The 27,455-nt window shown below is 41.8% G+C and overlaps 1 protein-coding gene across 1 annotated transcript in view; it reads left to right on the plus strand.

Moving 5' to 3' along the window:
- Positions 1–43: 43 nt before the first annotated feature.
- The window catches only part of Sdc (Syndecan), a 225,044-nt gene continuing 197,632 nt past the window's right edge, over positions 44–27,455 (plus strand). The window contains exon 1 of the mRNA XM_033485802.2: positions 44–310. Within this exon, the coding sequence (XP_033341693.1) occupies positions 239–310 (72 nt within the window). The 5' untranslated portion in view covers positions 44–238. The remainder of the gene's footprint in view (positions 311–27,455) is intronic.

Below are 27,455 nucleotides of genomic sequence, written 5' to 3' on the forward strand. Positions count from 1 at the left end.
TGGCGGCGACAGCGAGCGACGAAAGCGGCCGATCGACGCGCCCTCAGTGTCTCGCGGTTCATCGATCAGTGTGGTGTGTGTCGCGTTGTTGCTCCGGTGGATTTTTTTGGTGGTTTGTTCCTGCCTTGGACGTACGGCGTACCTTTTTCGTTTGGGTTTTCGGGAGCGGTGAGCGCGGTGTCGATCGAGGCAGGGGGCTCGTGAACGGGCCCACAGAGCGGCAACCAGAGAGGACAAAATGCAACCGAGGATATACTGGATTCTGATCAGCACGGCCGTCATTCTCGCGGGATGCAACGCCGCTACCGAGGTGAGTGCTGTTCCTTTCATCTTTCTCGATTCCTGTTACGATCTCTCCGACACCGTTTTCATCTCCTCCTATCCGAACCGTGATATCCCATGGAACGGGATCTCGGTCGCGATGCCATCGAACGCGCGCGTTCGATAAATATTTCGTGCGCTCGATCGTCCGTTCCCGATGCGCTTCTCTACGAGATCCCATGGCAAACGCATGATACACATAGACAAAAAAAAATCTTCGCGTATCCCACGCCTTCCAGTATCCCCACGTAGTAGTACACAATTTTTCGTACCATAAATTTCCATTAGCGCGTTCACGGAACGCCGTGCACCAGTGAAATGTTTTCGAATAATTTGTAGCTTGACGTAGTATCAAAACGATTGTTGACAGCTGACAACGAATGTCGTGTCGGTGTAGGAATATTTATCCTGTACACTCGTAGTCGGGTTTGTTAGCAGCGTGCGATGCTGTATGTACCATTTCTTTCGGCGTTTTCCCGTTTCCGCATACCAACTGCCGTAGCTTCCTCCCGTTGTTTACACCTCGCTGCGAATTGCGCGGAATTTGTTTACTCAACGGACAGCGGCGTATGGGTAGTTAGGGCGACGCTTGGTCGGCTGGCTAATGCGGTTTCCCGTTAATTATCGGGTTCTCAGAAGGTCCGATACCTTTCCAGGACTATTCTTACCTACCCATTATTGCGCGACGCTTTTAATCGCAGCGAATCGTGCACGCCTTTTAACGGACATAGACACACGCTGTTTCGCGAAAATCTGTCTCCAAAATAAACAACTTTAGTGTGCGCCGCAGCATTGTTCATCGGAAACTGGGGAATGTCAATCGACAGTTCTTTATGTCGGACTTTCTTCCGCAAATGTAAGAGCTTCAGAAATTGATAGATCGGATGTGTAATAAATCTGTAAAATGACACGGTTCTGGAGTTGGAATAGATTCGAGTTTATGAACGCTTTAAACTCGAATCTATTCCAGGTTCAAATTAAAGCGTTAATAATTTGGAATAGATTAATATTTTTTAATAATAATTAATAGATTAATATTATAGTAGATTAATAGATTAATATTATAATAGATTAATATTTTGGAATAGATTCGAGTTTAAAGCGTTAATAAACTCGAATCTATTCCAAAATATTAATCTATTAATTATTATATAATATATAATAATATTATATATATTAATAGATTAATATTTTGGAATAGATTCAAGTTTAAAGCGTTAATAAACTCGAATCTATTCCAAAATATTAATCTATTAATTATTATATAATATATAATAATATTATATATATTAATAGATTAATATTTTGGAATAGATTCGTTAATAGTTGAAATAGATTCAAGTTTGAAGCGTTAATAAACTCGAATCTATTCCAAAATATTAATCTATCCCAAATTATTAACGCTTTAATTTGAAGCCGATTATAGTAGAGTAATACAATACTTTGGCCGTAACGATGCAGCGTGTGCATCGATGCAACGTTGCATCGTGGAGGGGGTGAATCTATAATATTATATTTCGCATAAATAACTCCGGATGGTATTTTACAATGGAATGCAAGCATTGTTTGGGTATCGATCGAGGCGGAGTTGCGAGACGGCGTTGTTTTTTCCGAGAGAATTTTTCTCGTCCCGTCTCGCGACCATAAGTTCGGGATTAGTGACTCATGCCCGAGGATTTGTTTGCATTCATCGACCCTCGGTTTTTGAGGGCAGCTCCATTCGAAGCACGCTCCTGAATCTCTCTCTCTCTCCCCCCCCCCCCCCCCGCCCAGACCTCGCCAACTCGTAAATAACAAGGTCAGAATTCTTGACGAGAATGCACTTTACGTACACACTCCCCGGGACGCAGTTGAATTTATTTTCACCCTTCTCTTCTTTTTTCTCTTCTCTGCGCCTTCAACCGGTTCCACAACCCCCTGTCCGGTTTCTTTAATATACCCCCTTCCGTTCGCGCGCGTGGCGTTCACGTTTTATTCAAGACGCAAAATGGCCGCACTTAGGGCACATTAAGAAATAATGAAACGGTGCTTATAGGTCGAATCGAACCTCGCAAGGAGAACTTGGTCCCCGTGATTAGTATAATCGAAGCCCCGGCGAACGGCTTCTGTGTTTCGCTGCCAGTCCAGCGAACAGGGTGGCCTGCATATAAAAATATCAGAAACATCAAAATTTCATTCACGCAGTTGTTATCCCTTTATTTTATCGCCGGCTAGACCGCGGACTTCAGGTATTCGCAACAAAAAGGATTAGACGAAATACGGCATAGTATTTTTATATTTTTCAATGGAGTATAAAATAAATAACGTTCTATTAATGAAGCAACAAAACATTAAAACCGTTCTCGACCGAATAATAACATATTTTCCTAGCTGAACGTTAATTTTTTGTTGTTTCATCAATCGCAAGTTATTTATTCCATACTTGATTATATTAAAATATGAGGTCTGTATAAAAAAATGTGTTAAAAAATCATCGGATCATTTTTTGTGAACGCTTAACTTTTAATCTATTGTATCCAAAAAGGATTAGACGAAATACGGCACAGTATTTTTATATTTTTCAATGGAATATAAAATAAATAACGTCCTATTAATGAAGCAACAAAACATTAAAACCGTTCCCTACTGAATAATAACGTATTTTCCTAGCTAAACGTTAATTTTTTGTTGTTTCATCAATCGCAAGTTATTTATTCCATACTTGATTATATTAAAATATGAGATCTGTATAAAAAAATGTGTTCAAAAATCATCGGATCTTTTTCTGTGAACGGTTAACTTTTAATCTATCGTTCCTTCGAGGCTTTTTATTCTCGCGACGGACAGAATACAATACAATGCAGCCACAAGAAGATTCTCGATATGAATATTACGGGAATTTTTTTTAAATAAATCTCCGCCGATACAAAGCTGTAGAATATTGCAGTCGTATAATTAACGTAATTTTCTAATGTAATTTTGCATATAATTTCCTCGTGCACCCTGTACAGCAAATCGTTTCGAATATCGGTCGCCTTCGACACGGTTGATCGCACGTGAAAAGCATTTGACGACAACCGATGATTCTGACATCGAAGTATGCGAATAATCGAGGTCCTGCTGCATCTAGAATTTAGCGTAGGTCGCAGATTCGTTCTCGCGGAAGACAAATCGCGGAATATAAAGCGACGCCGCCCGATCGGTCCACTAGTGCGTTGTCCGGCCGGAAACGCGGAGCGTTCGATTTTATTAGATTCGCGAGTGCGGTTGCGGTTTCGGGGTTGTTAGATTAGCGGAATTTTGTTGGATTAGCGAACGCGATTGCGGTCGGTGTTTCGAATGTTGTCGGATCAGCGAGGGCGGTTGCGGTCCCAGTTTTGTTTCATTCCCGCGCGCGGTTGCGGCTTCGGGATTGTTCTATTAGCAGAAGTGCAGTTGCCGGTTTCGATTTTGTTGCACGCTATCGCGCCGTTTCCGGCCAGTACGGTTGCGGCGTTCCGTCGAATCCGCGGTCGCGGATGCGGCTTCGAGTTTCGTGAATAATATCCGAGGGTGGAACGCACCCCGATGCGAGAGAGGGAAGCGCGGTGGCGCACACGTTTCGTCGAAAGAGCACGGGATCTCGGGCGCCAAACACGGGAACAGAGGTGGGAAATGAAAAGGTGCTCGGTAAAAATCCTGTCGATCAATTTGGCCGGTGTCGGTGGCCGCAAAGAATACCGTGGCAAGGAAAACAAGAGGGCCGCTCCTCGACGACGAGGTATTTATCGGTGCTCGGGGGAAAAAAAAAACCGCCGAAAACGGGACAAGCACCGCGCGATAGGAAGTTGTTCCAGTTTCACGGCGGCTGTTGTTCTTCAAACGAAATTTATCGATCGCCGGGACAGGCGGAAGGCTCCGCCGTTTTTGCTCCTTTTTCCTCCCCGGTTCTATCTTTTTCCGACGACGTCCGCGGGGTGGAAAAAAGAAAGGACGGAAAAATCGTTGCCGTTGCCGCGTCGATTCACCGGACGGGGAACGCCGCCCGCGCGCCGCGGAAATTAATTGAATTGATTTCAGTTAATTATTGCGCTCGAACAATGAACGACTGGCCATCGGGGTTTCCCCGCTCCGCGGAGCCCCTCGCCGCTCGTCTCGTTTTCCCTTATCGTCGATTCGACGGGCGCGATTCGCTGGAATTAATAATGATTTCTATTTATGTAAACTTGAGCGTATCGGTATCCGGGAACGCATTAACAATCTGCAAACGAATAATACCCGGCCGCGATTTGTTGATTTTTCCGCGATCCGATGGTTTTTCCCTCGACTGAACTTTGCAACGGGGGTCTTCCGCGCTTGTTATACGCCGCCCGACTCTGCTCGTTCGCCCGTTAACAGCCGCACAAGCCGCGTTTACTCTTCATTTGTACCGCATTATGCCGGCTTAAATCAGCATTATATTAGTAATTTATACGGGAAAGATAAAGCCCGACGGTGCTCCGCCCCATATATGGGTCAGAATGATTTCAATTGAAGTGCCGGTAAGCCACCGATCCGGGCGGCGGGGTTGCGAATATTGCCGGCACGAGATTCACCCGGGCCGCCGTTTCGAATCTAGCCCGTATAAATCTCTTTTCCATTATTTAGATACTTCGCGTCCCAGTCGAAACGCGTCAGAAACTTTTTCACCGGTTTCGAATCGCTCCCCACGGAAGCCGTTTATTAGACAGCTTGTTAAACTATTCAGACCGAATCGTGGATCGTCCGTGGGCGGAACGGTTCTTTGTTAATCCATTTTTACACAACATGTCTTTACATAAATGTTCGTTATTGTTAGACTGCGGATTTTACGCATTTATGAATATTATTGGATCGAACGCAAAACGGTGAAAACATTTAAGGAATTTAAGAATACTATCGCGCTATTTTCATCTCGATAAAATAATTGCAGAAAGAAAGAAATGACTATATTTAACTTCTGTATCTTGAAACTAATTTTTAGACAATTTTTATTTTGCTTCACAAATCCGTAGTTTATTATTTCTTTTTCTTCGAATGCTGCAGTAAATATTATCTCATTTTTCTGTACGATGCATTTATGTGAAATTATTTGATAAACGAAGGAATAATGAAAGAATATAAAAAATACATCAGGAATGTGCATGTATAGCAGAGACATGCACGTATCACAGTACAGATATAAATTGTTTTTCTCTTCGAAAAAATGGTTGCGATCGAATGGAGCGTTCTAGACGTTGCAACCGCAAACAAAATTGTACGTCAACAGGGTTAATATGCTTTCAGTGTCGCGGAAAGATCGGATTCCGTCGAATTTTTTGAGACAGTGATTCTATCCAGTCTGTCCACAACGATACGAGTCGGTGAACGTAAACAGAACCGCAGCATAATATTCGCGTAATCGGTGTTGACGTTTGCAGTTATCGGCTATTGAATATCGAGCACAGGGTCGGTTACACGTTGTAATCTCTTGATTGGGATTTTACGTGCTGGTAACAAAAATCATTCTGTAAAATACGAAACAGCGGACGAGAATTTCCGATATCCGTGTTACCGTTATTCCCATCTTATCCAATTCATTGCGCGAAGAAACACAGTTTTATCGAATCTCTTGTTGTTTCAATCGATGCAGACGATGTTTGCCTATTTCTCCTCCCATAATCTACTTTCGCAAAGATCTGATTCGTTTCGTTGGACAGGCGATCATGTAAATGTCCCAGTGATTCGACGATTAGGGAAAGGATATCCGCTACAAGTTTCTTATTAGAGATGCAGAATATTATTAAGAATTAATGAACACGAATAGAATTAAGAATTTCGATGCAAGAATTACCAAAGATATACATTCACGACTTTTGGACTAGCCTGTATTATCATATTTTCTTTCTGTACGATATACGTTCAAAAACACCGTTTGTTTTCCTCGAAGAAAAGAAAGAAATTTTTTGGAAAATATTATTCGGTTTATATTTTATTATTTTATTATTATTATATTATATATTATTTTATTTTATTATTATTTATTATTTTATTTTATTATTATTTATTATTAAATATATAATATTATTTATTATTATATTATTATATTATTTTATTTTGTTATTATTTATTAGCGGTCCAATGTCGCAATATGCGCGACATGGTACTTTCAATTATTAGCTCGAATTCCGCAATAGGCATTCCATTATTTTTGTCATCGTATATTATTTATCTATCGAATAAACATCCTTCTTCTTCTATACTTGACATAAAAATGTCTAGTACATAAATTTCTCTTTGCGTGAGAAACACGAAATGCTTTCGGACCGTTCAGGGTTAACACAAAGCTCGATATTAGTGAAAACGTGTATCGATGCCTAATGACTTGTCGTGTCGGATCATTAGGACATTTACCCTACTGCCAAATATCGATTAGAAAGCCGAGATATTGGAAAGGGTGGATGAAACGCTGGTTACTGGCAAATAGAGGAGCCGCGGAAGAAGCGAGTGACGAGCGAAGTTGATCGATGGTCGCCCGTAATTAGAGTATTGTGGGATTCCGTGGAGGCGAGCATGACGGCAAGAAGCCCTAAAAGCCCTTGTTTCCTCGGGGCCATTGTCCTGAGCCCGTATTGTCCTGTCGCGTCGGTATTCCGCGGAGGTACACGCAGAAATCGGTCGTGCCAAAAGAGGGTGGTTCGGTCGGGGGGATTTTGGTAGTCGGCAGAGCGGCGAGAGCGAGGCTTGCAGTCAGGTTTGCTGGCAGCATGAACGGGAGGAGCACGTTGTCCCTAAGAATTTGCCGAAAGCCGGGGGACACAATGACCCCATTCCTTTCCAGCGACCACGATCTGCGCAAATTCGCCGCGTGACTCGCGTTTCGACGGTGAAAAACGGTCGCTCTGCGGGTCGGGCCGGCTCGGAACGACCCGGTGGACGCAACCGTGCCTCGTTAAACCCTCTGAAAGCCGCACGGCAACGTTTGTGCGACCGTCCTCGGTTAGGAATCATCCCCCGATTCCGAAAAGCACCCCCCCCCCCACCCGTCGTCGTCGACGAATACGTGGATCCGCAGTCCCGTCGATTCGGTAACTCGTTCGATTATCCGATCACGCGTGCACGCGTCTCTCTATAAATGCAACGGGTGCGTCGCAGCTGAAAGCGTTTGTAAAATTTTATGCGAAATTCCTTACCGGAACAATGGAAACGCCGCCGCGGATCGGAACGGGTCGCATTCGGGTCAATTTGACTCGTAAAAGGGTATTTAAGCTCACGGTCGTTCCCGGCACTGTACTGCTTTCCGACCGAGTTTTACGGGAGTCTCGTTTCAGCAACTGATTTCGATGTTTCCTATCGAACTCGTCGGACTCCGTCTCGATTTCTAGTCGTATCCGCGCTGAGAACACCGTAGAATTTTTCGGTTTTTGGGAAAACTAGAACAATTTATCGGTAGAACGTAGAGTTTTATGCAAGACAAAAATTGTCCGGTCTTCGTTATAACGAACAGAAGCTAGACAAAGCTCGATCTGCTGTACAATCGACTAATTTTTTTTTTGTTATTGTTATTACAAAGTATGCTTCGATTGAGAAATTCGTTTCATCATTTCCTGCAATATAATTTCAGAATGAAAAATATTTCTATGCTTACTGTGGTGTTTTTACTAGAGATGAGATTTTCGAAACCTGGATAAATAATAATTTGTATAAACAACTTATATGGCGACGATATGAATTTATTTTGATTTGATTAATAATAATTCAATCGAGTTTCTGTTTAAACTTTAAACACGTTTTAGTTGGCACGATTTCAGCGATTCGTTACAATTGTTTGTATCGACGAAAAAATTCAATTACAACATTTAATTTTCATCTAATTGTATTCAATAAATACAGTAATGTCTCCCTAACTGACGCTCAGATTGTGGAGGAAAATGGACAATTTGGGAAGAGGAGATACGATTAATTCGAGTCTTGCGCCTTGTTTTTATAATTACCGATTCTCAACAACTATAAAAACGAGGCGCATGACTCGATTAATCGTATCTCTTCTTCCCAAATTGTCCATTTTTCTGCACGATCTGAGCGTCAGTTAGGGAGACATTACTGTAATTCGATATTCTGAAAAGAATTTGCCAAGATTTCAGTTTTTCATAAAATAACTACTCCTTGCATAAAAAAAAGAGAATAAGAGAAGAGAAAGAAGAGAGAAGAGAAGAGAGAAAATAAGAGAAGAATAAACATATTCTGGTTTCGAGAGACTCACCCCTAGTTTCGACTATTTCAACTGACCATTTTTATCATAAACGCACAAGATCTGCGGTCTACTTATCAGGCTTCGGTCTCTTCGCGCGTACTTACCGCACCGATTCGCTAAATGAAATCGTTCGAACGAGGTCGATCCGTAGCCGGTCCCGAAAACACGACGAAATTAACAACCCCAGCAAATTACACTTGAATCGTAATCGGGGATTATCGCTGGGCCGTTCAAGATCACCGGGAAAATCGGAGGAACCCCGGAATCGAGAGGAACGAGGCTTCCTCCCTCCCTCGGGAGGTCGTAAATCGTTTAAGGCGCGTTTACATCGAGTCGCATTTTCCAATCACGCGGCCTTTAATCCGGCCGGAACAACGAAACCGGGGGGTGGGAAGTTTTAAGCCGCGATTCCAGCGGACGATGAAATATCTGCGGTCTAATAATCGCGCCGTGACCGCGCGGGAAACGCATTCCGGCGGGACCGATGCAGCTGTCGACTATAGGAAGCCCCTCTTGCGGAGATAAAAGACTTTAACACTACTCCGTAAGAGTGCCTGGATTGGGTTGGACTCGAGGTGGCAGTGGGAGTAGCACGCTGTCTTCCCCTGATACGATAGTGAACGAGGGTAGAGCCCGAACATCAGGCATAAGTCGCAAGAGCGGCCGGTATGGTCCACCAAGGACTTAGGTACGGCCCGTCTCTCAGAGACCACAGTTTAGACGACAACACTAACTGTCGACTATAGGCGTTTTATACGTAGACTATCGACTATAGGCGTTCACCTCAATCGGAGAAGGGACAGCTTATAAATATGCGTATCGTACCGTATCGCCGCGGATTCCTTACGTAACCGGCAATAAAGAAATCGCAGCCTCGTCGTTTGCGCAACCGTTCCGAGCGTCCTGCGTGCCGCCATTTTGTTTGCTAATCGGCCGGTCGGCGTCGGCTTCTTGGGGTTTCGTTTAACGAGACCGAACGTGTCGAATTTAAATGAGTCAATTTAGATCATTAATAAATATTAACGCTTACACGAGCAAAAATTTGAAAAATTTCATAAAATTCAAGTATTTTATTCAATCAAATTAAAAAATTGCAAAGCGCAAACTTACGCGACGTCGATTGCTTCTTCGGCGCTCGCATCTCTTGTAAATCTTCATAAAATTAAACAATTCTGTCGCCCACGTAAGGCTGGCGCGGCAGTCAAAGTGTTGACAGAGTTCAATTAAAGCTGTGTGTGTTTTTTTAATGAAAAAAAAACACGCGTTGCTGAGGTAAAAGTGGACGATTTCCCTATTCGGTCATCGAGCGACTTCATTTAAAACGGGGAGATCTCTCCATTCGGTTGGCTAACTGTTGATTCAGTCAATTTACCTTGTTGATAAATATTGATGTAATCAATTTAAATTGTTACTAAATACTTATTCGATCGATTTAACTTATTAATAGATATTAATGTAATCAATTTAAACTATTAATAAATATTAATTCAGCCAGTTTAAACTATTAATAAATATTAATTTATTTAAACAGTTCAGTTCAAATAATTAAATTTTTAGCATAGGTTTCAAACTGCTTCTCGCTGGTTACAGAAAGTACGTAGCCGATGCAAAGTTCCATCGATACGCATAGAGTTTCACGATTATTTACTGGGTAATATAATTAGTGCGTGGCTCGTTACAGCTGCAAGATACTGGAATCTAATCGAATCGTTTACCAGATCTATTCAAATTCTTTCGCGCCAATTTTTCCACATATTTTGCAACCAGTTAGCTGTCGCAATCTCTTCGAAAAATGTATAATGCGGAAATTATGCAAACAATTTCATAGAAAAGGATTGAATAAATTTCACAATCCGAGCATTAGGTCAAATAAAAATAGTGAAAGGTTTAAATGAACACAGTCTTTGCATCGTAATGAACTGTAAACCGTTGGATTTTTGTTCTATGCCAGCGTGTTTTGTGCGTTCGGTGCATCGTCTTCTTGATTCCTATTGTTGATTCGTAATCTTTTTGTGTGTTTTCTAAAGAGATTCTTGTTCCCTAAAATAATATATATAATAATATATATTATTATATTATATTAATTATTTTATTATTATTATATATTATTTAATTATATATATTATTATAATTAATATATTAATATATATTATATATTATATTGTTGTTATATATGTAATATATTATATTAATATATTATTATAATAATAATATATATATTATATTATATTATTATATATATAATAAATATATTGTATTAAACATAAATATATTATAAATTCAACTTTAAAAAATATATATATATAAATATTATTAAATTGAATTTGTGAATTGAAATAATTGGTCGAACGTAAAAACAGCAACGCAGCAGATGTTTTCCTTGGCGATATCGTGGAGGTGGCTCGTCCTTCCTTCGAACAGATTATTGCTGCCGTGGCTGGAAGCTAATCAAGCCCGGAGATCATTTCGGATTAATGGGTTCTAGGGCGAATAATAACCGACTTCTAACGTTAAATAGCCCCGGCCGTTTCGTTAATTATTTGCGCTTCCGTAATTAATTCCAGCCAGGCCAGTCTTAATTCTTGCACTTTTCCGGGCTTTCGAGCGCGGTCGCCGCCGCCGCCGCCGCTGCTAAACTGCGCCAATTATTCCGTAATAATTTCGTTTCCCGATCCGACCGACCTTCGTTTATCGTTTCGGTCGCCTCGAGTTCGCGTTCGTATTCGTTACCGCTTCGTCGACGCATGAAACAAGAACGACAAGAAAGGAGGAAAAAAAAATGAAAAAAAGAAACAAATTACGTCGACGAAGCACGCATTCAGGTTGTTTCAAATAATTGTACCGAACGTTCGAACAATGAATTATCGAAGCAATAATTACATAGCTCCGCGGGCGCGTCCTATCGAAACATTTCATCCCGAAAGAGTAATTCGCGCTGAAAACCATTCGAACATTTTTACCTAGCGCGCCCGAACAAATAGCGAGATTAATTGTTGGGCGCAGCGGTTCTCATCGCGGGTTTCGCTCGTGGATGCTCGGGCACCGACGGCCACGCGGGCGCGTCTTTCATCCCGAAGACGGGTTGAGCATCGCTGCCTGGAGAATTTTCACGGATTTATAACCGACGGGAGATAAATAATCGAACCGGCTGCGAAATCCGTAGAACATTATGAATATCTATTGTGGACACGCGTTTATGGCACCGATAATTCGTCGCCGCGCGGAGCAACGTACGTCGAAATGATCGCGTCGCGGTAATATATTAACGTGGGAACCGTGAATCTTCGCAACACGAGCCAATAAATAATTCCGTGGAATTCCTACGTCGTGTTCGCGCCAAAATAAACGGCCGACAGAATGTCGGGATTGGTTCGCCGGAGCCGTTTTCCGACCCTCTTCCGACAAACGGGAAAGAAGGCGTCGCTAGATCGCGGTGTTCGATGCGTAAACGTGTAATTAATATGCTCGCGTCTCCTTAATCAGTATGCACGAGTATCGAGGTACACAGATTTGTATGCGAAATAAAAATCGTCTGACAAAGTAAGTTATAAGAAACACAAGTCTGGTAAAAAGAAGCGTCTCTTCTCTCGTAGTCATTTTAATATGTTATAATAATAATAATAATAATAATTTAAAATTATCTCCTTTGTCTCCGACGCGTTCACAGTTTTGTATTTCACCCAGCAATTCTCGACAAAATTCCACGAAAGCCGCAGTTTAATTGTAACAGCAAAGAGGAACCGGCTTTTGTCGGAAATTATAAATGCGTCAGTATTTTTCCGCCAAAACAATGTTACCTCTCTACGATTACCATGGCTGTTTCAACCGTCCTACTAGTCGATGCAAATCGCTATGGATTATACTCTTTTCATTGTGTTTTTGTAACCGCAAGTTAAACTGATTAAGCCGTATTCACCCTTTCCGCTGTAACAATGAGGTCAGACCCGTGCTGAACGTTGCATACCTGGTCTACTAAATATGAAAGTTACCCATTAACCCTGATCGTTGCGCAAAATAAAAATGTTCCACACCCATCGCAAGCAGGAGAAGCCCAATAGAAAGTTACTCCTCTCTTCGATCGTTTTAATCGGCCGAAAATACTATCTTGGCATTTTTAATGTCACTTGATCTCCTTGCCATTTTAATTTGCACAATTTAATTGCTCTGTCGTAAAAGCAAAAATTCCGCGGTTCATTAATTACACGCGAAACGCGTATCCCTTCAGTCGCCGCCGGAAACTATCTACAGCAGGGGTGTCGAACTCGTGGCCCGAGATGAACATTTTTGCGGCCCAGTCAATATATCCGACGCAAAGTAAAAATAAAATAGAAATGTGAATTAGAAATTTTGAAAGTAGTCTCGGCCAATCAAATTTCTCCCGAAATAGGAAAGATAGTATCAGAGAAGAGATGTCAAGTATCAGGACGTAACCAATAATTTAACTTTGTATACGTTTATTACAATGTACTAGTCAAAATAAAAATATTTGTTTCTATGAACATTGATATTTTTTTTCGCGGCCCACCTAAAGTTAAGCATTGTTTATTTAGCCCAAGTTAGCTTTTGAGTTTGACACCCCTGATCTACAGTAACGTCTCTCTAATTGACGCTCGGATTGTCCACGCGAAATGGACAATTTGGGGAGAGGAGATACGATTATCCGAGCACCGCGGTTTGTTTTTATAGTTACGAATTGTCGACGACTATAAAAAAAACGAGCTGCAAGGCTCGAATAATCGTATCTCCTCTTTCCAAATTGTCCATTTTTCTGCACAATTTGAGCGTCAATTAGGGAGACATTATTGTACTGCCTGCGAGACCAAACTCGCATCGCCGAAGCTCCTTTTTTGTCGAATATTCCCAGCGTTCGATGAACAGAGCGAAAGGATGACAGACTCGATTTCGTTTTATTTGTTACGACGTTCGAAAGAAAAATACGCTTCGCCGGGCGTAAAATTCCGGGCACGGAAAGAGAGGGCGGGAGAGAGAAAGAGAGACAGAGTGAGAGAGGGAGGGGGGTGGGGCGGAACGTCGAAACAAAACACGGCGAGACAAAATGGTCGAATCATCGGGAAGAATGGAACGGAATGTTTTTTCGAGCAACATTTTCGGGGCCAATCGAGTTTGGTTTTCGCCGGGCGAGCGAAGCGCGGCGGGAGATTCAAAAGCGACGAAGACTCGGCGGGTGGCGCCCCGCGTTTTCGATTCTTGCCCGGGATCGCGTGAAGTCGCGATGCTTCCGTTTCGTTGGTCCGCCGCGGACGCGTTCGAGGGGGTGAGCGCGTTCGATTGGCTTTCGATCGAGTGATTCGGTCCCGGCGAGGATCCTCTAATTATTTTCGGATCCCGCGAAACAATCGCGCGGGCTCGCCCATGGGAAAAAGTGGCTTACGACGGTTCTCCCGCGCCGGATATGTATATCGCAAAAATGTTCATTTCGCGGCCGAATGTATTTGGCGCCGGTTAATTAAAATCTGGGCGCGGGCCGACCCCTACCGCGTCTTTGTGTATATCAATTTTCCGCCGGCGGACGATTGGACGCGCGCTCGCCGCGTATTTGCTCGTTTATTAATAATTAATTTGTGAACGGTGTACAAGCCGAATCGGGGGCTCTTTGTTTGGAAATTAGAATGCAAATCGGCGTCGAGCGAGAGACCGGAGAGAGCTGTGGCTCGAGGACGTCGCTGTATAATCGATCTCCGTCTCTCTCTCTCTCTCGCTCTCTCTCGCTTTTGGCCTCTCTTGCCTCGTCTCTCTGCGTAAACACGGGACGACGACGACTGTTCGGAATTTTGAATGACATTACGCGTCAATGGGGGGTTACTACGTGCCGCCGGTTAATGTATTCCATTCTAAATTCCGAGCGGGAGATCCCGACGACGCCGCCCGGCTGCGATTCCTACACCGAAATAAACCTCTCGAAGCATTGACCGAGAGGAGACTGTAAACAAACGATTCGCCCGGGCACCGATCGCTCTATCGCCGACAATTGGGCAACTCCGACGGGGTCCAACTACGGTGCGCCAAAAGACCGAGGGAACCCGTTTAATTTCCAAAGAGAAGCTGCACGGTCGGCTCCGGTAATTATTTATTAACCCTGAGCTCGTTGAAATCACGCGGCGTTCGAGTCAAAATCTTGCTACACTTAGTAGGTTTCAAATCTCAGTTTTATACCTTACCGTTACCGTCAGATAAAAATCTATAGAAATTTATCAGATTCAGATGTGATAGTAATTATTTCTTCTTTTTTCTTTCTAACTTTACGCATTGTTTCTCTGTTTTCTTTGTCTGTTGCAACGAGTTCCATTTGTTAACCCGTTGCAGTCGGTCTGGTGACTCGGAGGCACTGCTAAAATTTGTTACATCACGTTTTAAGATAATTTTTATATTAACGAAGTTTAGATTGAAAAAATTGTTAAGAGTGTAACTGTTGCGTGAGTCCCAAGAGAGTCAATTTTATATGCATCAAATGGATTTTATCATATTGAATAAAAATACTATAAGTTAGAAAAATGTTATCGAAATCTTTTGATAACATTAATAAACTGTGAAAGTAATGCTACAGTATTACTGTATTATTTATATTACTATAAACTATACTCGTAATCTTCACTGCTCTGTGTTTTTCGTTTATCCATTTTTGTTATCGCTTTCTATTTTCAGTTTTGTAACACGAAGGATTCGTTCCGTGAAAGTATCGAAATAAATAAATAAATAATTAACGTGGTATGTATAAAATGAGCATATCGTACGGGTAAGTAAAGAAAAGGTGAACAAATTGTGTGACAAATGAAACTCGGTGCAGTAGAGAAAAAAAGTCTGTGTTCGTGTGAAAGTTCATATTAATGTGCAAGAGTTCGTGTAACACTTATGTTTTGTGTTCGTGTACGAAAGAAGTATAATCTGCTTCGAAATCTGTCTTCGAACGTCGAGTTCAGGAAGCAGCCCGAGAGCGGGTTCGAAAATTGTGGAAATGGGCGGGAACGACGTTGTAATTAGAATGCAACGCGGCCACCGAATCGATTGTTGCCCGGTATTTATCTGATTTCATTGTCGATTTAAATCAGTACACCATCGGGAAGTGAAACAATCGTGGGCATTATTCGGCTACAAATAATCCCCGTGGCGCCGCCACCGCCGCCGCTCCGTGGAGGAAAAAACCGGCCGGATGCAACAAGCGCGCCGCAGATGCATTCGATGCATATTTATGCGACTTGGATCACGACTCTCGATCTCTGTCGCTTCCGAAGAAGGGATCCTCGACTAAGGTCCCGGGGAAATTTACATTTGAAATTGATCCGATTGGAAGCCACAGCTTTGCACCGAATCGATGCATCGAGCCGACCGTTAATTTCGACTTATAATAATAATGATAATAATAATAGTTGGTTTATTTGATCAGCGGGAGTCAAGTCCCAATTTTGCATTGACACGTGTGACAAGAAGCGATCTAATAAGAAAGGAATAAGATCGAAGTATTAACGGAAATATTAACAGTTTGCACGCGGAGAATTTGTTGAAGTAAATAATGTTAGAATATAAATACTAATAATACATAAAATAAGTAATATTTGAAATAAAATATAAAATAATATAATAGTGTAAGCTGTTCTCTGCCATCCTTACGGATTACGAACAAAATACACCATGAAATACAATAATATAAAGTAAGATAAAATAAAATACAGTAAAGTGAAACTTCAATTAACTTATAAAATTATTAACTTATATATCGGATTAAAAAATTATTAAATCCGGATTTAAAGTATGTTAAACGAAGTTACGATAACGCGTTAAAAAACGCAGAACGTTACAACGATCAAATTTTTGCTTCAAGGTAAAGCAGGACGACTAAGAAAAAAAAAACAGTACGAAGTGGCAAGAGAGGATCTGAGAGAAGAATAATGATGGGTAAGGATGGCTTCGAGGAAAGATGTACGAACCACGGAAAAAGTTTATCGAGTGACAGCGCCGATTCGATATTGAATTCGGAAGATTCGGACAATTATGGTAACCGTAGGGTGAGCACGGAATAGAAACCAGGCATCAGGTTTTAGCGTAGAAGGAAATCGATCCCCGTGAAAATTCTGAAGAGGACGAAATATCGGCCGCCTTTGACCAGCGGAGGCCCGAGGAAAATGGCGGCGTTGGCGAGGGGTGGCGAGGGGGTGGAAACGACGACGAGAAAAGTTGTCGCCCGCGGGACGAACGGCGCAAGATGGATGAAACTTTTTTCGAGCCTCGGGGATTCGCCGCGAAAGCTGGGAAGTAACGAGCAGCCAATTTCCAGGGGACGTTTCCGCCTTTTCTCCGAAGACCGTTTCGAACAATTTCCGATCCTCGGACCCCCGACCGGATGCGCGGGATCGTAGGGCCCCGAACCATAATTGATTCCCTGAGAACTCCAGCCCCAGCGATTCGCGATCGAAACTCGAACCGCCGTATCGAATATAATTTTAATAGGATTTTCAATTTGGACTACGCTTGGACGATTTTAACAATTGGACGATTTTAATGAATTTAAAAATCACCTGTAAAATGTTATTAATAGAGAAGATATTTGCTTCGTTTTTGCTTTGTACATTGTTTTCATTCCTATTGTCGTCATATTATTATTCTTATATTATCGCTATTATTATTATATTGTCATTACCATTATTATTTTACTGGTACTATATTATTATATTATTATATTATTTATACTATACATAGTATGCCGAATTCAAGTAGAAAGATTAATAACATATCAGCTTATTAAAGTGCTACGATAGGTTTCGTTGCGTGACGGCGAGGCGCGCCGCGGGGAAGGGGGAGCCGCGAGCAGAACAAAGAGAGTCATATAGGTCGCTAATTAAGCGTGCATTAACGGGCAAATCTACTAGAGATGTAAACGGTGAACCGGAAGGGACGGAACACGCCTCGGAAACCGCGTATCCACGAGTCGGCGGAACGCGAAGATTTTTATCGGCGTTTTCCCCGAGGAAAGAAAAGTTCCGAGTAATTAAACGGTCTTGCAACATACGTTGGATCCGCGTTTTTTAATTAATTAGCGAACAGTCGAATTTCGGCGGACAGACGATGGATGGAAATGCAGAATCTCGCGGCTCTAATTGCGCGAGCGGACAGAGAATCGGCGAACCCACAAGGATCGAGAATAAATTAATTTGATTTAATTCGGAGAACTCAAAACAGTGTCAAGAAATTGCAAGTATTTTCAAAACGAGATCGAGACTCTTTGAAGCAGGAATATAGAAGCAGGCACGAAATAATATAGGTATTCGATATCTTGTAAGAATCTTGTTTTATTTAGAATTTTCAGTATGAATTTAAGTAATTTGAATTTTTTGAAAGATTATCATTTCTTCGAAAATACAATTTTATTTCATTAGAAACGAATCTCATAAAAGAATTAACGTTCCCCGAGAGATTTCGTACACGATTTTCTACGAATCGTATGCGATGCGATGCGACGATGCTGTTTTATTGATTAACATCGTGCTTACCATTAACAAAGTACAATATTTCATAAAATATTAATTTCTTTCTTGGCATTGTAATACTTATAATACCTAATACTAATAATAATAATGTTTTATCGATTAATAATCATTGATTAACATCGTGCTTACCATTAACAAAGTAAAATATTTCACAAAATATTAATTTCTTTCTTGGCATTGTAATACTTATAATACCTAATACTAATAATAATAATGTTTTATCGATTAATAATCATTGATTAACATCGTGCTTACCATTAACAAAGTAAAATATTTCACAAAATATTAATTTCTTTCTTGGCATTGTAATACTTATAATACCTATACTTCTTTTTTTACCGAGAATGTTCTAGAGAATCGATCTACCTGCAAAAGGTGTGCAAGTTCTATTTAAACGAAAAGTGCAGTTGCGCGTTGCAAGCGCATCGATGCATCTGCGAAGAAATCGTGGCGTAGTATAATAGAGCTTGTCAAATAATGTGAAATATTCGTGGAACAACTTTTTTTCCAAATTCATCTGGAACAAAGCTACAGCTCCGTTGAGTTATTATACTTACCCCTGTATTATCGACATTTTTTTTTCAAGAACAAGAGAATATTTCAGCAAATATCGTATTGTCTTGTATTGTGCAAGCCCTAGCGCTGGCAACGAGAAAATGTCTCGACCATCCCTGCCCTCGGTAATAATCACCCTCGGTGGAAACGCGAAAAAAGGGAAGGAACGAGAATACCCGTTCAAAATGGAGTATCGCGGCCGAACGTCGGGGGAGAGGGAGAGAGAGAGAGAGAGAGAGAGAGAGAGAGAGAGAGAGAGAGAGTGAGAAAGATAGATAGAGAGTGAGAAAGACAGAGAGAGAGTGAGGAAGATAGAGAGAGAGAGAGAGAGAAAGATAGAGAGAGAGTGAGAAAGATAGAGAGAGAGAGAGAAAGATAGAGAGAGATAGAGTGGGAAAGGGAGGGAGTGGAGAAAGAAACGGGAAAATTGACGGCTAACGAGAGAGAAAAAGAGAGAAAGAGCCATCGCGCGACGGCCGCTTATTAGGGCCGTTTCGCGAGCAACGATTTCCTCGAAATTTCAACGTTCCTGGAAAAGCTCCGGCTCGCGGGGGCGGGCCCGTTCGATGACGCATTGCTCCCGGAATACTTAAATTTCATGGGGAAAATTACACTCTGACCTCGATCCGGCAACCCGCCCGGTTCTTTCTCTATTTTCCTCGGTTCTGCGGGCCGATTGCGTGCTCCGCGATTAATCACGATACAAATCGACCCAGTTACGATCTCGAAACGCAACGCGGGAGACTTTAATGACCGGTCTGACCGACTCTATCCGCCGCGATCGCGATTTTTCTCGTGATTTTTTTTCTTTTTTTTCGGCGTGCCCGCCATTGTGGCGCAATTGGAGTCCCGCCGATGAATCTCGTGATTATTTTCTTCGTTCGCGAATTAATCAAACGATCCGAGGTCGTCGATCGAACGTTAATCAAAATCTGACGAGTCGATAGTGAATCCAAATGAATTCTTTCTTTCAATTCACTGGCGCGATGCATTCGATCGGACTAAACGTTCATTACTGTAAATGTTAACATGTATATGCGTATTCTTGGGTGTGGTAAACCTGTGTTAACGTAGGATAAAGGTCTGTATTTTGTCGACGAAAATATTAATTTTCTTTTCTTGTAATTGTTTTTCATTTTATTTCTGTATTTTTTTTTAAATTGAGAAATTCTTTTTTCATTTGTATTATTTTTATTATTTGTCGTGTGCACTGAATAAGACAATAACGTAATATAAATCGTGTGTTATATATTTCATCGTATACGTTCTTTCAATTTAACAAGATGTATATTTGTTAAAATATCAAATTTTACGATATGCAATGTTTGTTAACTTTTGTTCGCGAGCGTATATTTGGTAAAAATATTTTTGTTCGACGAGAAAATTGAGCATCGATTTTACGAAGGGGTTAATTATCTCCAAATTTTGTGCAAATCTTGTTTGCAATTTCTATTGTCAACGTCATTGCTTAAAGCATTACGAGTTGCACTAACACTGCCGTGTTATCTAATTTTTTAAAAATAACTTTCACACATTATAATTAGAAAAATGTTCAGGATCTCTTTATTAACATTTTTTGAAAACATCGTTAACTCTTCTATCATACGTTCTATAATTTCTATCGTTTTAAACAATCGCAAAATCTGCCGTGGTCAATATTAATAAAAAATGTCTCCATAGTCTTGTATTTCATCGATTCATTTTCGTCTAAAACGATCCTCATTGTAGTCGTCGATCTTCCGTTACTCTGTAACAAACTGCACAATTTAACCGTTCGTTTGCGTTGCTCCGATCTTGAACGGCGGCAATTCGGACGGATTATTTTCATTGGATAGGGGGGGGGGGGCGGGATTAGAGGCGACTGAAAGCATCTCGTGGCCTTTCGAAACGAATCGGAGATTTTCGTATCCGCTGTTTCCGAGGGAACGAGTTCTTCCTGCCGAGTGGGCGTCAAGAAAGCCTCGAGCCCTCTCTCTCTCTCTCTCTCTCTCTCTCTCTCTCTCTCTCTCGATTGCTCTCGTGACGGGGGTCGGCCGATTACTATGATAATCTATGCGAAGGGGGCAGAGAAGCGTGAGAAACGGAGGAGCAACCCCCTCGAGGATCGCGATTCAAAGAAGTCTGCATAAAACTGAAGATCGTGTCGAGGGTCTAGGGTTCTAGGGTTCTAGGGTTCTGGGGTTCTGGGGTCGCGGTCCCTCGAGACGTCCCGAGGAAGCTTCCGCAGGACGAAACGTGCTCGACGTCGCGGCGCGTCAGACGCCGTCGTCGTCGATCGACGGTGCCTAAAAATTCGAAGACGTTGCATTAGCCCACGGCAGACTCCGCGGAAAGTGGATAAAAAGGTTAGCCCCGCCCGAACACGCGGGCATTGATCAAAAGTGACCCAGAAAAGGCTCGTTCGTTAATCTCATTTAATTTTCATCGTCGCCGTTCGCTCAAAGTAACCCGAAAACCGTCCCCTCCTCCTCCTCCTCGACGACCCAGAAAACGCTTCCTTGACCCGGTTCCGGGCTTTTCGTTTCCCCTGGGCTTGCGGAACATCGATAGGGAAGTGACTAACGGGGACAGTCTTAAGAAATGGATGAATCGTTCGCTGAATGCCTAGCTATTCGAACCCCCTGAACGCTCTCTCCTCCATCGGCGAATATTAAATTCTATTCCGTGGAATCCGTCTTCGGGACGCCCTTTCACCCTCGGCCCTTTCTCCGACGGACGATTCTTCTATATCCCCGTGGATATTACAACGTCGGCTGATTTCATCAAACAACGCGATATTCATCTTTATACTCCCATTTTCACCGAAGGGTTTTTGCCTTCGATTTCTTCCATCATCAAGCGCTCGTCAAGCACTTCATTGTCAACGAATTTCTGCGAAAGCAGGGACATTCTTTCACACTATTCTCGGAATTTCCAATGGCTGCGGCTTTTATGCATTCATTGCTGCATTATGCTCTTTTACATAATTTACAGTAATTATTTTTATAACTAGGTTTTCTTTTATAACAGGGGTTTCTACCCTTCATTATTATTTGCTATTATTATTATTATTTATTATTATCATTATTATTTATGATTATCATTATTACTTAGGATTATCATCATTATTTAGGGTTATCATTATTATTTAATATTACCATTATTATTTATTACTACATTGTTCAGTAGTATTCTATAACCCGCCCAGTAAGCACTGAATAAATAAATAGAATTTATATTAAGCGTCTGCATGACTCGCAATGGAAAACTGTCGTCGATAGAAAATTCATTTTCATTAAAAAGAATAGTATTCGTATTCGATAGATCTTGTTCGAATAGTTGACACAACGGATCGGTCACGATATCACAGTGCAAAATGTCGAAGGAATCGAAACCGCAGGCTTTTTGAATCGGTTACGTTCTACATTAATTTTTAGCGAGCTGTTAAACGAACCAGTCTTGCATAACCGCGCGACGAAACGCGCGGAGTCAGCGGTCGTATCAATGATTTGCGTTTAGCTGCACGAGTTTTACGAACCTTTCACGGCATAATAGTTCGCTTCGTTAACAGGGTCGTAATTAGACTGCGGATCTTTTCGCGTCCGCGGCATTTGCATGTTTGCGAAATACTGCGAGAACGTTCCCGTTAACGAGCATCAACGACGCTCCCGTTTAAGTCTCTCAATCTTCTCCAAACGAATTTGCCCTTACTCTAGTTTCCATAAAATCCGCGCTCGCAACGTGAACCTCGTAGCCGCGATTTCTAAAAGTGCGCGTTTGTATATCCACGTTCTTCCATTATAAATATTTGTTATTATTATTATTACTTATTACTTAATTATTTATTCACCGGCTACTGGATCCTCTTGACTCGTGCAAATGAAGTACACATAATCCGGAACAAAATGAACGTTACAAATTACGAGATTTCATAGCAGACACGGTCGAATTAGTAAAATGACTCGGGTGTTTGCGAAGAAACGAAGTTGGTTGCTGAACTCGTTTGCTAAAATCGTTTGCCGCGTCCTAGTCGCTCTTGTGACGCAGCTTTGAGAATGAAGTTCTATCGCGCCCAACAGGAAAAAGTTTCGAGTTACGTAAGATGATAATTTCATCCAAGTATAACTTAGTTTCTTACGGAAATAACTTGGAACGTCCGGTTTTTATTTTCAACCCTTGTTCAAACCCTTCGACAAATCCGACAAAAATTGACAGCACTGCTTTCGGTAATATCGTTCGATAGAATCCGAATGTCGAGGTTTGCATCCAAAATTGTTCCCAACTTAATTTGAATCCAAATTGTATAATTATTAAATTAATTTGATCTCGAAAAATCTGCAACTTTCCGATCCTTCTTTCGGTTTTCTATTTTTTGAAACCACAGCTCGCAACCGAAAAATCTGCAAAAATTCTCCAACATCCGACTTGTAACCCGAAATAGGTCAAATATTTTTCAAAATTTTAAGAAGCCATCAAAGGGAGAAAATTGACAGAAATGCGCGCGATCTAATTTGCCCCGGAAAAGCTGCCGTGCTGAGATTTTGCGCACAGGGATTTTCCTCGATCGTCTATCGAACGGTGTAACATGCGCTGAAAAACCGTCAAGCTCGAATTTAACCATCTTACTCGGCGCCAAAAAATTCTGGACTCTCGAGTGGCCGTTTCGTCGACCCCCGCAACCGCGTCGAGCGATGTAAATTAATCCGACGAGGGGGAAAAAAAAGGATCATCCTTTGATCGTGTGCGCGGAGAACCGGCTGTGTTTCATCGTGTTTCCACGGCGGACGGGAGAAAATGGGGGAAAAAGGAGAAAGAAGGAAGATAGAAGGGTTTCGGAGGCACAACGTCGAACCGCAAAGGGCTGCGAAAGCAAGTTGGAAACGCTATCATCGGGAACGAGGGCCGTTTAGCGTTGCGCCGGCGAGCGATAGCAAATCGTTCCGCGCATACAAACTCCCGTATTAATCGTCGACGCTGTAGGTCGTTGTAGATCGCGCCGGGATACCGGCTGGTTTAATAACGGCGCTGGTTATCCGCGGATTCTCTCCTGCGCCCAGCCTTTTTACCATTTCAATTTTATTTCGATTTTCCTTCCCCTTTTCTTGCGCCTCGTTCCGCTCCCGATCCAGGCCTCTCATTATCTTCCGCAATTTCGGAATACGAACGTCGACGCTTAACGCGATCCCACTTCGTCGGTTTTATTTATACAATTTACGTAATTGTATATTTATTTATTATAATTATTTATTTAAATTCTAGTATGTTTATATTATCATTTAAATTCTAATATGTTTATATATATATTATCACTTAAATTCTAGTATATTTATATTATCATATAAATTCTAGTATATTTATATTAGCACTTAAATTCTAGTATATTTATATTATCATTTAAATTCTAGTATATTTATATTATCACTTAAATTCTAGTATATTTATATCATCATTTAAATTCTAGTATATTTATATTGGCACTTAAATTCAAGTATATTTATATTACCATTTCAATTCTAGTATATTTATATCATCACTTAAATTCTAGTATATTTATATTATCATTTAAATTCTAATATACTTATATATATTATCACTTAAATTCTAGTATATTTATATTACCATTTAAATTCCAGTAAATTTATATTATATTTAAATTCCAGTAAATTTATATTATATTTAAATTCCAGTATATTTATATTATCACTTAAATTCTAGTATATTTATATTATCACTTAAATTCAAGTATATTTATATTACCATTTAAATTCCAGTAAATTTTGTATTATATTTAAATTCCAGTATATTTATATTATCACTTAAATCCTAATATATTTATATCATTTAAATTCTCATATATTTATATCATCATTTAAATTCTACTGTATTTATATTATCACTTAAATTCTGAAAGATTACAAAGTAGAGTACGTACAAATAAATAAATATTTCGGTGCACTGCTAACCGACCAAAAAACGCTTGGACGTAGAATTGAAAAGCTCGTAGCCGACAAATTTCGACGAATTTGTTTCCAGTTTCCCAACCGAAACCGCTCGGGGAAGCTGATTACAGGGTTTCCGATTCGGCAGTGAACGCGTTAACGCTGATTAGCGTGATTGGCGATCGCAGAAACGAGGCTTCTCGGTCGCCTAACACGGTCAAAGCGGTCGCGAAGTTGCGCGACCGTCTTGTCCCACGCGCAATCTCCTCGTGATCGAACGATTCCTGTCTCGTGGAACGGGTTGCGTTATCGCATCCGCTCGCGCGACGTTAATCGCTGGGACATCGCCAGAATTAGAAGAAGAAGAAGAAGAAGATGTTGTCGTCGCGGCGTGAACGATCGACGACACGCTGGCCTATGTTGGAGAACGCGCGAATCTATCGGCGGCCCGATAAGCTTCCCGGAGCCCATTAACGCGCCGCAGCCGCGTGTCGAGACGGGTTCCGGAGCAGCCTCGAACCTTCGACCCCGAACACTTTTCGGGTTACACGCGACGCGAGACGAGACGAATCTGGAGCGACGTCTCTCCGGGGGACGAGCAACTTCCGGCAACTTTGTTCCACGGCTGAGATTTACGGACGGTTCTCCGTCGCCAACTTTCCGGCCCCGTTACAAGATTTTCCCCGGCGCCCCGGGGGTCGCGAGGGTGGCGAAACGGGCCGCAAGAAGGAAGCGGTACCTGCAGGGAATTCGACTACGCCATTCCTCGAAGTATCTCGCCTCGCAACCGTTCAATAGTTAAATCGTCCATGGTGCGGCGCGGCCCGGCCCGGCCCGGACGACTCGCGTCGAGGCAGCATCGGCTTCTAACGTTCGAATGCGGCCCGACGGGAGACGGAGTGTTTGATCGCCGCCTTCGAGTCACTTCGTAAGATTGCGCGCGAACTATTCGCGGCGAGGCGGAGAGAAAAGTTTCGTCGGGAACGCGTTTAAGGGGCGTCGTCTTAGAAATTCGTTTTCGCGAGTTACACGCCGCGAGAAAAGCCGACGTTCTCTCAACATGCTCGCGGACGCGAATGTTGTAGCACGTCGTTTTCATCGCGACGCGAAACGATTGTTGCGAATGCTGTGATAATCTTTATAAGCCGCGTTATCATGCGTTCGATTCTATGTGGCGTTCATTTTTTGACATTGCTGTGCAATGCGATCGGTATCAACGTGGATGCTGTAACATCCATTGTACGTATACAAGGTGTTCCGTATATTTCCGTGCATACGTTAGTGTGTTCTACAAGTGAAAATAGTACTAAGATGTTATACAATAGAAAGTCCACGAACGCTGAGAAATTATAACAAAAATAAGAAATGTAAAAAAATAGTAAAAAGATGCGAGAACGCTAACGTGCAAGAGACGAATTAATTACAAAAACGAACACCTTTGAAACGAAGATGCAGGTACAATTTAGAAGCGTTTAAATCGTATTTTGTACCTTTTCTCGCGAATTCGTAAGAAAGCGTTTACGGATCTTTTTCGTGTATAAATGAAATTGCTTCGATTTTATGGAGTTTTCGAGGTCGCTGTTTCGAGGACGACCAAAGCATCGATGAACGTAAAATACAATTTCTAGCGTTTCTCTTCGTGTAAAATTGACTTCGTATCTCGCGAGAGAAGGTCCGACCGGACGCAAAACGTTGGCGAGAACGGTTGTTTCAGATGTCCCAGACATTTTTCATACAGCGGATGTTTCAAGCTCGGAGCTTTCACAACATCTGAATTTGAAATATCTTGGCGTCGAAGAACTCCCGTGGCCCATTTCCGCATCTTCTTGTACGTGTAGTCGCTCGCGACGCGACGCGACGCGACGGAATCTAGTCCCTCGGCCTCTGAAAAATATTATACTTCCGCGCGACGGTACACAGAGTATGAAGTTTCTATTGTCGGCGGCCGTGTGCAACGTTATCTCGTTTTCCCGTTGGTCGGTTCTTGAAAAAACATCGGTGAAATTTCAGCGCTGCTCTCCGATTTCGAGGTACATACATACAGTCCTCTCTCTTTCTCGTCTCTTCTCTCCCTTTTTCTCTCTCTTTCTCTCTTTTTCTCTCTCTCTCTTTTTTTGCTTTCTTTCTCTTTCTCTTCTCTACCTTTCTCTCTCCCTTCTCTCTCACTTTCTTTCTCTCTTCTCTCACTTTCTTTCTCTCTCCCTTTTTCTCTTTCTCTTCTCCCCCTCTTTTTCTCTCTTCCTCCTCTCTCTTTTTCTCTTTCTCTTCTCTCCCTCTTTTTCTCTCTTCCTTCTCTCTCTTTTTCTCTTTCTCTTCTCTCACTTTCTTTCTCTCTCCCTTCTCTCTCTTTCCCTCTTTCTCTTCTTTCACTTTCTTTCTCTCTCCCTTTTTCTCTTTCTCTTCTCTCCCTCTTTTTCTCGCTCCCTTCTCTCACTTTCTTTCTCTCCTCTCTCTCCTCTCTCTCTCTCCCCCCTCTCTCCCTCGCCTTCTCTCTCTGTTTCTCTCGTGCTTTCGGCGACCGCGTTCCTTCCGAAAGCAAAACTGAAGCTGGCTAAAGTATATCGAACGCTGTACGGGGTCCAGAATAAATAATCTGAAAATTCCATTCGAAACTCGCCGGAAACTTTGAACGTAAGTTCTTTCTCGAAACCATTATTCCTAACAAATATTTATTTTGTGGAACGAACCTCTGTTTTCCGTATGCGGTCTCTCGGTTTCAAAGCGTTTGACGTTCGAGCCGAATCGAACGAAAATATCTGCGGTCCGTAAACGACACTGCCGCAGGATATTCGAGTTACTTGAATTTTTTAATCTTTGAAGATTCGATGGACTTTTACCATTGTTTGCTTAGAATACCTTTCCTCAATGTCCTGCTTAGTACCGAATCTAAATACTGATTTTAGTAGGAATGAAATAATATTAATATTGTATAGGAATTTTATTATTATTATT

Source organism: Megalopta genalis, chromosome 15 (assembly GCF_051020955.1).
Source record: "Megalopta genalis isolate 19385.01 chromosome 15, iyMegGena1_principal, whole genome shotgun sequence".
Classification (NCBI taxonomy): Eukaryota; Metazoa; Arthropoda; class Insecta; order Hymenoptera; family Halictidae; genus Megalopta; species Megalopta genalis.